Raw genomic sequence first — 11,829 nt, forward strand, 5'->3', positions numbered from 1 at the left:
GAGAGAGAGAGAGAGAGAGAGAGAGAGAGAGAGAGAGAATTTGTCGATAATGGTATATGTACAATCTGTTGTTCTAATATGCCGACCGTAAAGTATTTTAACTTATAATCATATTTTTACACATATGATGATTATTTACTTAGTGTAATCCAAACGTAAATGATGTCAAGACAGAGTTAAACGAAGGGGCTAATAAAAGAAGCTTGCTATTCCGATTTTTGAAGACCATTGCATGCAATTTGATTTGGGAGACGACAAACACCTGAAAATCAACGTAAGATAATAAAAGAAAGAGAGAGTATAAGTTCAGCGAATATTTTTTCTCACGAGAGTTGAAGATGAGAATTTTATTTAGTTAGAAACTGTTAAATAATTTGTAACTGTTAAATAATTTATGAAACTATCAAATAATTGGTGAAACTGTTAAATACTTTGTGTAACTGTTCAATGTCTTTTTTCGAATCGTTACCTGTGCGATTGGAACTGTAGTTTTGGTTCACAACAAGTTGCATCTTCGTTGCAAGTTGCGTATTTACAGCAGTTCGTTGCGGTGGTTGTTGCATGCTAGCAGCCCCGTGCGGCGATTGCTGCTGCAAATTGGCAAGATGCGACGAGACTTGCTGTTGGGTTTTCATTTGGGTATTTATGGAATTTGACCTCTGGTTCATCATCGAAGTTTGTGGTACATTGTATTGCGAGACATTGTGATGCGGCAAGGAAGTGGCCATCGTGTGCTTGGATCGTGCCGGATTGCCGTACACATTCGAGGCCGTTCTATGCTGTTGCGGTTGTTGAAATTCCGCATTTCCCGTATATTGGAACTGAGTGCTGTTCGGGGTATTGTTACCTTTACCGCCTTTCACTATAGGTCGTCCTGAAATTTAAATTTTTCGTGAAATAATTTTGTCAATGGCTTTGACCTTAAATTCAAACTGATTAGTTAGTATTTACTCTCTGACCGACTATGTTATTTTAATAACTGACATGGGATTCACATAAGAGAGAAAAGAACGATATATTCGATACAACGTTGTGAAAAATGGAAAAAATCATACCTGGGTGTTGCTTAAGCGATGGATTCGACCATGTCGATTGAGCAGATTGTGGTCGCATCGTGGTATGTCTCGGGAGAACTCCCTGTGTAAGTAACTGAACTGCAGATTGCATTTGTTGCATCTGAGAAGCCTGACTTTGTGTAGACAATTTTGATGGATCATTGCTGCTTCCTGTATTTAGATACAAAACAATTTCATCTTGAGTAAATTTAGAAAAAACGTTATTAAAAATATTAAAGAATCGGTGCCAATTTCTTTATGATGTCAAAGATTTGATTGTTAATGACACATTTAGTCATATAGATAAATATCTTTTATAGAATTCGAATAAAAAGCTAAATTTGTAAATTTACGAACTAAATATTGTTTTTACTTGAAAAATATATGTATCATGTAAAATCTTATCTATATATATCATATAAATATCTTTCTATTATATTATTTATGTGAAATTTTATCTTATATATATACAAGGATCACTTTTTGTTACACTGTAATAGTCCTACAATAATATATACTTATTGTTTATATATTAGAGATTTATTTCATGCAAAACATAATCGCATGCAATTTTAGAAAGCACAAAAATCAAGCTAGCAAAACATAATTGAAAGAATTAAAGGTATATATAAACTCATGCATGAGAGAAATGTAATAGAATGTTGATAGCAGGAGAAAATGTGTGTAAAAGAAAAGTTGAAGCGTATAAGATGGATTGATAAGGCCTTTTATTATTAAAAAAAAAAAAACTATTTCAATATGAGATATTAGAGTGTAGTAAATCTATATTAAGAAACGAAGAGTTTGTTTTATAAAGTGCTTGAATTTTTATCTCCGCATATAAAATGAAAATATACTTCTAAACATCTGTCAGACACCAGAGATATAAATCTCCAAGCATTTACACTCGAGACTCAAGCGAAAAACAAAATAGCTGCCCTTCATTATAATGCAAAAATAATGGAAACAAAAAAATTTTTTTTGCTCTGTGAAAGAATTTTATGAAATATCAATGTGCACTCTAAAACTTGACAATGAGACTTTCTCTCCACAAAATGCACCCGGCGCAAGACATTAAACATTTTCGTGGATTACGAGCGGAGTAGTGTTGTGTGAATCAATATTTTCTAATGGACTTTCTATTTCGTCTGATGATGCGAATGCTGTTGCTTTCTCAGTTTCGTCTACGAGCGTTTCTTGCTCGGATGATGTTTTTAGTATCTCATCAAGGGAAATAAGGCTGTTATTGTTGGTATCATTATCGTCGTCTATTACGCTAGATTTTTCCACCTTTGTGTCATCGCTTTCATTCGCGTTAATATCGAGGAGAACACTTTCCTTCTTCGTTACGGTAACATTCAAATTGCTGTCTGTATCTTGTTTCGGCTCTAACGAATACAAATACTTGGTCTTTAAAGCCGATTCCTCCGGATCGACAGTGGTATTGTTGTCCGTGCGATTGACAATGACGGAGTGTAAGAAAATCATTTTAAGAGTTTCATTTTGCACTTGATCGACAGAATTTGAAAATTTAGATAGATTGTCAGAAGGTGTGATTAAACAATCTTGAGAAATACGAGAATGATTACTATTTCCATCGATTGCAGTGGGAATGGAAGTTGTTTCTACTTGATGAAATTGATTCGCACCGTCAGGTTCCTTATCAGCGGTCATTTTACGTAAAACGGATGTCGGAGTGAAAGCAAGCGGCGTTGGACTCATTGTTTGCTTAGCTGGTGAGTTAACGGGACTTGATGAGCGTTGCTGAACTTGCTGTTGCTGCTGTTGCTGTTGTTGCTGCTGATCCTGCCGCTTGCGGTAATTCTCGCGCTGCTCCTCCAATTTTTTCTTGATTAAAACATTTTGTATTATAGATTGAGTGTGCATAACGATTTCCCTTGGCGACGGCACTCTATGCGGTATCACTGTTATCATAATAATAATTTTATATATTAGAATTAGTTTATGTATTTTTCTTAATTTTTTAATCTAAGGAATAGTTTGTAGGAGCGACAACTTATAAAAGATATTACAATATATGTCATTTACTTTCTTCATGTAACTTTAGAAAGTTTTATATTTATATATACATCGTGTAAATTTCCACTAAAACTACTTCTACATGTAAAAAAACATGTGAAAATAACAATATAATGAGATTTACTGTATTTACTACATTACCTGGATGCTGTACTGTTAAAGTACTAGGACTAGCTGCCAAATTTGGTGATATTATTGGAGGTGGACAATAAGCTGCATTCCAAACACGATACAAGATCATTCAGTTTGGCAAAACTTCCAGCTTTCAATTTTTTAATTGTCGTTTAAAGGAAATTATTTTGTTTTCAAATAATAATTATGCAGAACGACTCACCATTGTTCATGGGAGATGGGATTCTTTGTTGCTGCTGCTGCTGCTGATACAGCATCTGTTGCAGCATGTGATCCTGCGGTGTGGGGACTGTAGGATGTGAATGCGGACTCGCAGTACGTGGTGTAGTACCACCGTACATTTTCAAAATATTCACTAGTACTTCTCGGTGACGATGCTGCATCACAGGATTCTAGCGATGCAATGCGATTGATTATAAAATAGTTGCTCACATTAGATATTCCGCAATAGATATCTGTAGAATATAGTGGAGAACTCACTTGCAACTGCTGTATGAGATGTTGCCTGGTGATCTCTCCTTGCTGCAGACCCTGAATAATCGCTTGAGCTTCCGGCCGTTGTAGGAGCTCCTGACTTGAAGGGATATTATTTAACATCATCTGCATATCCGCTGGTACAGGACTCATACCCAGTATTCGTTGACCACCCATCATCATTGACAGCATATCGGAATGTCGTTGTTTCTGTTGTTGTTGTTGTTGTTGCTGTTGTTGCTGCTGCTGTTGCTGTTGCTATTAACAACGTTCATGTATCGTTCCCAAAAGCTCACGATGTGTTAGCCAAGTCGAATAAATAGTAGTCATATTATACCTGTATTTGCAAGACTTTGATTAGATTCTCATGTTGCATCTGAGCCTGGTGCGAATGTTGAGCAGGGCCAAGAGGACCGACATGATTGAACGTTGAAGTATGAATTGGTTCCGCAATCGCCGGGTGTTGCTGATGCGGCATCGGTGGTTGAGGCTTTAGTTGGGAATTAAATAGCTGAGAAAATAACAATAAAAAAAACAGATGATATTATATGTGCAAATGCGTGCTCATGTAAAATAATAAGGAATTCAAATTTACCTGCATTAACGTCACAGGTTGTTTCTGCGCAATAGGTCCGTTAGCTGCAGGTACAGCTTGTCCTCCGGTTACTTGAGCAAGCTAAATCATTCGCATAATGGCATTAATTTAATGACACAAATTAGAATCTCGCAAGTAATTCGAGTTTTTAAGTGAGACATATTATTGAGTACATTGACGTACCAGTTTTTTAAAAGCAGAGAGGTCCTCAGTCTTATTTACACGGGGCGTTTCAGTCGAGGTTGCAGGTGGAGGAGCGCCGCCCCGCATGCGTGCTTCTAATTCTTCCAAACTGTGCACAACTTTTCCACCAACTTCTAAAAGAAGTCCACATCCTTCATGCTTATGCGATCCGCCTTTATGTGGCCTGATCTCGCCTGTCTTACCCAAATCTTTAATGGTGCAGTTCTTCACCAAAGGTGCCATCGTGTTAACCGCGTCCCCTTGGCCATTTTGATTTGGCTTGTTGCCACGATGCAACATTTCGAGTAGTTTGACATTGGTTGTACCAGCATTGTTATTGCTTGTCGTGTTGGCCGGAGAAATTGGAGTGAAGTAGGCGTTCGATTCCGTTACCGACGGTATTTGAATGTTCGGCTCAGTGATATCGTTTAGTAGATTGTTCAATAACTCGTCATGTATGGAAGCTCTACGACTATCCGCCTGTTGAACCGGACTGTCTCTTTTGAACCACTGACTGAAGCGGGAACAGGTGCCGCCATTTGAGCCAACCCCGTTCTGCGAATAAAGAGGATTTATTTAAGAGTAGTCTGACACACAGAAGCAAAATTATACAGATATTCTCAAGGAATAACACAACGGCTCAGAAAAATTGAGCGAGACATTCACCGTCAACAATCCTGAGACACCGGGGAATGTATCGGACTTCAGGAACTCATCCAGGTTGAAATCGGGATGCGAACCCTCTTGATTCTTATTAGCGGCCGGGATATCCGTCGTTTCGGCTATCGGCTCGTTCACAGTGTTCTCGCTAGCTTCATTTTCTTTTTGCGTGATGGACGACTGCTCGGCCTGCTCGGAAATCGGGGAATGCGGCGCCGGTATCGCATTCATCGACTGATCCATGGCGGTCGGGGTGCTGCGTCCCTTCGGGCCGGACGAGTTCTCGTTTGGTTTATCGTCCTTCTCCGTCGCGTTCTTCTTGGCACGTTTTTTCTGTGCGAGAGTCTGTTTCTTATTCTTGCTATTGTTGGTATTGCCGCTGCTGTTGACCGCCTTCTCCTCCGGGATATCCTCAAAGCCTCTCAGCTCGATCGTGTCATGCTGAGACGTTGGCCCGGAGCTAAACCACTCGGGCTCGTCCGTATCACGATTGTCACTGTAAGTCCGTCGACGATCGTTACCGAATCTCTTATCACGTCCGCGATCTTTGTCGCGCTCCTGAACCTGGTGGTTGCGCTCATTACGCTCCACTCCCCGGTCGCGGTCGCGTTCCCTCTCGCGATCCCCATAATCCCGACCGAACGATCGCCGCTCGAATCTCTCGTCTCGGTCACGCAGGTTGTCGCGGTCGCGATCCCTGTCCCGTATAATACTATCTCGCTCTTTCCCATCGCGATTATCTCGATTGTCACGATCACGCAGAGAACCACCGACGCCGGCACCCGACCTGAAGCCGTAATCCGCGCGCTCGGGTTCGATCTTTTCGTTTTCGGGCCTAAAGTCCCATATATCCCGCGTCAGAATTCTCCCGCTGCCAATTCGACGAACGGGTTCTCGATGGCTGACCTGCAAAGTATTTCCTTTTTGTTATATATGATTTCGCGCGTGTACGTGTGCGTTTGTGTTTATAAACAGAACACACGAAGAAGTGCAGACGGAGATAAATAATGACGTGCTTTTATCTCTTTTTCTTTCTGTATCTTTCTCTTTTCGATAAAGAGAATCTATGGTAGGACGAGCGTGTTACCTCCGTTTTCCCGATCGGGCTCTCAGGACGCCGACTCGACGGCTGATTCACGTTGACGAAACAGCCTGAATTAAAGCTCCTCCGTTGCGGGCTCAAAACGATGCCGTCTTGTTCCTTGCGTATTCGGTCCCGTGGGTCGCCGTTGTTACGTCGCTTACTATGATTCTCAGTGATTTGATCACCACGTCCAGTCTTTTCTTCCTTCGGGGGTGTATCACTGCGCTTTCTGTCCGAATGCCAACGTTCGGGATCCCAGACGCCACGTGAGCTGTGTGAGCGTAACAATCAAAAACAAGTCTTGATCAGCAAGAGTAACGACGAGTTACAACGCGACAAACAAACGAATTAAACCGTGCTAACGTACTTGTTGTAAGCGATGTCTAAAAATGCAGGCCTACGTTTGGATAATCGCAGATTTTTTATCAGCATCAGTTCCTCCTGAATACAAAAGCGTTATGATGTAACACGTGATATATAATATTACATGTAATATTAAGGACATGTAATATTTTACGTATATAAAATGTTAATTATATATATATGTATATACGTAATATTATATGTCGATGAAGACAGGGGGCTTTCGCGAGCACTCGCGGCGAAAAAGCCTGAATAATATTTACGAGAGTGACATTTACCCGAGAATATTGAAACTGAGGTCTAGAACGGCCTATTTCCATGATCGAAGCGTCAGTCACCTCCCCAGCTACCGACATCGATATAATCGCTTCATCTCCTGTAACATGCAACAGAAATCAAATAATTGCATTATCATCACAAACAAACTGTACGCTCGCGACATCATGAGGCACCGTGAGATCCAATTCGTGTGAATTCAGGACGTTTAAGTGAAAACGCCCAAGAGCGGCGCGCGACTTAAGCCTCGGTGATTTTCAGTCGACGACCGCCGAGAACACGTGGTAGTCGGGAAAGCCCGGCAGAACGAGAGGTCATACTTACGGAAAGTCACCCGTTTCAGAGAATTGACCGATTTGTTTTTCCGGTACCACCGGCAAGACCTGGTCTGCGTGACCAAGGTGGCGTCTAAGAACGGGGACCCGGTCGGCCCAACCAACGGACGCTTTCGCGGTCGCCGATACCAGTTGGAGCCGATAATGCAATTGGTGGTGTAGAGTTTCATATTTTTAGCGAGGAACTAAACGCGCGCGCGCGCACGCGACGACGACGACACACAAAAGTCTTTTCTGTCCTGCGTCAGGTCGTCTCAACTCTCTTTTTCTCTCTCTCTCTTTCTTCGATCTAACCGTCGCACTTCTGTTTCCTCTACGCGACTGTCTCGGTGCGAATGTAAACAAACAGATAAAGGGCAAACGGGCAACGAATTTCCGTTCAAGTTCGTTCACGGATACACTTCGGTCCGTGAGTCAATTAGAAAAGAGATCCTCTCTCCCAATAGAAAAATTCGTTAAAATCTTTCCCTTTCGAGACTCGACAGTAAAATACCGACGGGATCGGAATAATCGATTGTTCCCTCTTTGATTGGCCTTTTGAAAAGTAACTCTGACGACACTGGTGTATCCTTTCGGCAGACTCAAAGACAACAAGCTCTTTTTTCTCTCTCCCGTTCCTCTTCGTGAAAAGAAGAAATGTCGAACAGCGCCCGGTTTTTTAAATATACGTTGTGGAATAACTGATATCCGTCAACGAGATGACTCTTTGCTGTTGAAATAACAACTCTTTCTCTCTCTTTTTCTATAAATGTGTGTGTGTATGTATGTGTGTGTGTATGTGTGTCCACTGGCTATATCACTCACGCAACTCGGTCCTGTAGAAACGTAAGTAACAGTTGGGTAAGAAGGTACAGTGCAGACTGATAAATTCAAACTATCGTCGGACAAGATGAGAGAATCCGGCAAACCAATCAACGTCTACCTGAACAGATCCTAGACAAACGGATATTTGATTGGCTAAAACGAGACACTTTAAACGTTAACTGATTCTTATCACTAAGGAGCCCTCTCGAGATTGTAATCGTCCCACAAACACGAATAAAAGCTAGTTCCCGATTTGTTGACTCCTGCTGATTATCCTGACTACATGCAACATCACAATTTTGGTCACCTATCGGTGCACCTGATCGAAGAGTACTCCACGAGATATCGTCAAATGATGCTGCCAGTTATGGAAATGCCACGACTGACAGCTGACAGGCGAGGTTCACGTTCTCCTGCAACGAGGTCTCGCCGTGCGGAAGCGATATACATACAAACGGATTTGTCCGTTTTAATCTGCGCTCTCTTTCAATTTCCATTCCTTTTTCCCCTCCCGATGCTCGATGATGAACAGGTTATCTCGTTAGGACCACAGAAAGCGCCGCGTTGTAACGTTAATAGGCAAGAACGAATCTATTCTTGACGACGGGGATGAAGTGCAGCGTCGCGTAAGGTTATCCCCGACGAGAGAATCGAGATCTCGCGGAACCGTGATCGATACACGGTAATGTTTGTAAAGTAAACAGGGAAAATGTGTTATTTTTTTAAAAGGAATAAGATAATATGATCAGCTAAACATACCCTCGTTCTTCTTCTTCTTCATCGTCGTTGTCGCTGTGATCGTAGTCGTCGTCGTCATCGTGTTCGTAGCCGTCGTAGTCGCCGTGATCGTAATAGTAGATATCGCCGTCATCGTGGTCGTCGTTGTTGCCGTCGTCGTCGTCGTCGTCGTCGTCGCCGTCGCCGTCGCCGTCGACGACGGCGGCTGCTTGTCACTTGTCACAGGCTCCAAAGACATCGCGTCGTCGTCGCCGCTGCCGACGCTCCTGCTGCTGCTGTTGTTGGTCACGTCGATTTTTGTTCACCCTCTGAGTGGATAAGTGCGTCTTGCGGACTCTGATCCCGTTGTCTTTTCTTCGATTTTTTTAGATCCTCTTAGATCCTTTATTCGATCTATCTACGTGCCCGTATGCACTACACACGAAGTAGCGATACGAGCATACACGCACACACACAAAATACACACTGCACAACACACAAAAGAGAAAGAGAGAGAGAGAGAGTATGTGCGCGCGAGCGCGGCCGCTGGCTAAGCTCGCTCGCTCGCTCACTTATTTGACACTCATACACGCGCACAAGGAGACACACGCCTAGTTATATATGGTGTGTGTATATATATATATATGTATATATTGCTTAGTACTGTTTAATATCACAGACTGGTTCTTTTTCCTTTCTACAAGTCTTGACAGCACGGTTAGCGATCGACAAAGCCTCGACAGGGCAGTGTGACTTCTCTCGCTCGTTTTGACGAAGTGTTGAACGAAATGAAGGTATGAGAAGGAAGAGGAGAGGAAGGAAGAGGATATATGAGAAAGAGAGACAAAGAGAGAGAGAAACGGCAGAAGGGAGGCGGGGAAAAGCAAGGAATGAGTGAGTGAGAGAGCGAGCGAGAGAGAGAAAGAGAGAGAGGGGAAGAGAAAAACGGGGAGAGAAAGAGATGTTTACGGGGTACTGAAAAAGTTTACACGCGAAGCTGGACGAACGGATACAAGCTTGGCGGCTCGACGGGTACGCGATCACACGATTTTGCCAGCATGTGTCACCAGAAAACAATCATGTCAGTCACAATCCGTGGCGATTTTCCCTCGCTGCCGATCGTCGTTAGTCCATCGATCTGTATCACGCACAACTAAAAAACTCGTACACACACGCACGGCACTTGGCTGTCGCTCGCGCTGGCTATGCAAAAATAGAAAATGGCGCACGATCCCCACTTCCTGCTGTTGTTTCTCGTTGCCACTGCGATTACCTCGACGCAACGTGCGTTTCCCTACCGAGGAGATCGGGATGAGGAGATGCAGCTTTGCAGCACGAGTTTCTGGAGCGCGAAAGAAACAAATGGACGACATGTAAGAGACGATGTCACCGATAAGGATTTACCAACCAATTGTATACATCCGACACACGACTCGCAGCGCGCAGAACGTATGCACGGAGAAACCGACCAATCGCGCGCTCAATACCGAATATCGCGTAACGCCATATTGCGATTCCTTTAGCTTTGACGGCCGATTGGTCGATCCTGACCACCGGCATATGAATATATAGACGGAGCATTAGGGCTGCGTTCGAAAACATCACTCTATCGTGTGTTTTTTGTGATTTCAGTGGGAAAGTAGTGAGGGTACCGTGTGCCTACGTGTGTCGAGTGTTTCCGAACGCTTTTCAGTGTGACTTTTAGTGTAAACTAGGGTTCTCTGTTTTCTGTTTCTATACTGTGAAGTAATGCGATAACGAAAAGGTTATTAGTTTGTTCTTTTCAGCTTCATCGTTTCTCACTCTAATGGCTCCTGCACACAGGACGCGGTAATGTTTGCTGCGCGGCGGAAGTTCGCACGAAAGCCAATCAATATGCTGCTTTACGTAATAACCTTCTAGCTCTTACGGAAAAACAACATATTGATTGGCTGTCGCAAGGACTTTCGCCGCGCGACAACCATTACCGCGTCCTGTGTGCAGTAGCCATAACTTATTGCACTAATTCAGCAGTGCAACTGAAAAGAACAAACCATACGACGTAGTAACTAGTAATTCACTAATTCACATCGACTTCCCTCGCTTTTTTGTCGAGTGGTTTGGTGGCACACGATGTGCCTCTCTCTCCGTTTCCGAACGATACACATGAGTGCACACCGAGCCACACTGAGACCGGTATTCATAGTCCGATCTTATATTTAAGATCATCTTAAGTACTGTCTTAAGATGTCATGAACCAATTACAGAGCCGCATCTTAAGACATTACTTAAGACGATTTTGAAATAAGATTCGACTATGAATGGGTACGTTCAGATTCCCTACCCGGGAGCACTCTAATACTAGAAGTGCTATAGTATATGTAACATATACTATAGTGTTTCTAGTAATAGAGTGCACCCGGGTAGGGAATCTGAACGCACCCAATACTGGCCTGAGTGTTTCCGAACGGCTATCGTCTAGTAGTGTGCACACAGTGTGTGTTTCCGAACGTAGCCTAGTTCAGCGAGTAGTCAGTTTCGGGCTAAGGGGACGAGTGTATTTCTATATATCCGTAGTCGGAAAAGTTGTCTAGTTTTTTGTAAGTTTCGGAATTTATCTTTCTTGTCTGAGAAAGCTCTTTTATTGAAAAATAAATTCTTCCATTGGACAAAAAGAATTGATTCCTAAAATTACAAAAAAACCAGACAATCTTTTCAACCATCAATATAGGCGATTTTTGGCGATCGTTTGGTACATGTACCAGGTTGTTATTGGGCAAGTTTACATAAAAAATTTAATATATATATTAAATATTTATACAGCACAGATATTTAAAATATCTTCCAGAGATATCCAGATATCTCTGCGAAGTCTCTAGAATTGTATTTTGGACATTTATATTGTGCATATATTTAGTACATATATTAAATGTTTAATGTAAATTAGGCTAATGACAACCAGGTACATGTACCAAACGATCGCCAAAAATCGCCTTATACAGGGTGTCAGAAAATTGACGAGCGCACATGTGCACGGACGCACATACGGAGCTACCATTTCCATATACCAAACGGTCCATCTCTCTGGCCTATAAGATAGGCTCGCGAGCAATCGTCCATTTTTTTTGCCGG

General features: G+C 42.5%; 1 protein-coding gene across 8 annotated transcripts in view; it reads right to left on the reverse strand.

The window, feature by feature from the left end:
* LOC116847803 (eukaryotic translation initiation factor 4E transporter-like) overlaps nucleotides 1-10,142 on the reverse strand; it is a 14,232-nt gene extending 4,090 nt beyond the window's left edge. Inside the window, exons 1-15 of one of the 8 annotated variants that reach the window (XR_004378823.1) lie at nucleotides 8,761-10,141; nucleotides 6,865-6,962; nucleotides 6,591-6,664; nucleotides 6,227-6,494; nucleotides 5,146-6,045; nucleotides 4,480-5,034; nucleotides 4,297-4,377; nucleotides 4,039-4,212; nucleotides 3,708-3,959; nucleotides 3,430-3,619; nucleotides 3,237-3,308; nucleotides 2,705-2,980; nucleotides 1,056-1,226; nucleotides 470-874; nucleotides 140-262 (exon numbers count right to left, since the gene is read on the reverse strand). Coding sequence is in view for 7 of the 8 variants with exons in the window: in XM_032823191.1 (XP_032679082.1) it covers nucleotides 470-874; nucleotides 1,056-1,226; nucleotides 2,705-2,980; nucleotides 3,237-3,308; nucleotides 3,430-3,619; nucleotides 3,708-3,959; nucleotides 4,039-4,212; nucleotides 4,297-4,377; nucleotides 4,480-5,034; nucleotides 5,146-6,045; nucleotides 6,227-6,494; nucleotides 6,591-6,664; nucleotides 6,865-6,962; nucleotides 8,761-8,977 (3,733 nt within the window). In the remaining variant the exon portion in view is untranslated. Of the gene's footprint in view, nucleotides 1-139; nucleotides 263-469; nucleotides 875-1,055; nucleotides 1,227-2,704; nucleotides 2,981-3,236; nucleotides 3,309-3,429; nucleotides 3,620-3,707; nucleotides 3,960-4,038; nucleotides 4,213-4,296; nucleotides 4,378-4,479; nucleotides 5,035-5,145; nucleotides 6,046-6,226; nucleotides 6,495-6,590; nucleotides 6,665-6,864; nucleotides 6,963-7,186; nucleotides 8,133-8,760 lie in introns of those variants that run through there. The other 7 variants (XM_032823196.1, XM_032823194.1, XM_032823197.1 and 4 more) reach the window with 7 other exon arrangements.
* Nucleotides 10,143-11,829: the final 1,687 nt, after the last annotated feature.

Source organism: Odontomachus brunneus, unplaced genomic scaffold (assembly GCF_010583005.1).
Source record: "Odontomachus brunneus isolate Ranch 3 - 2012 unplaced genomic scaffold, Obru_v1 Obru_scaffold_083, whole genome shotgun sequence".
Taxonomy (NCBI): Eukaryota; Metazoa; Arthropoda; class Insecta; order Hymenoptera; family Formicidae; genus Odontomachus; species Odontomachus brunneus.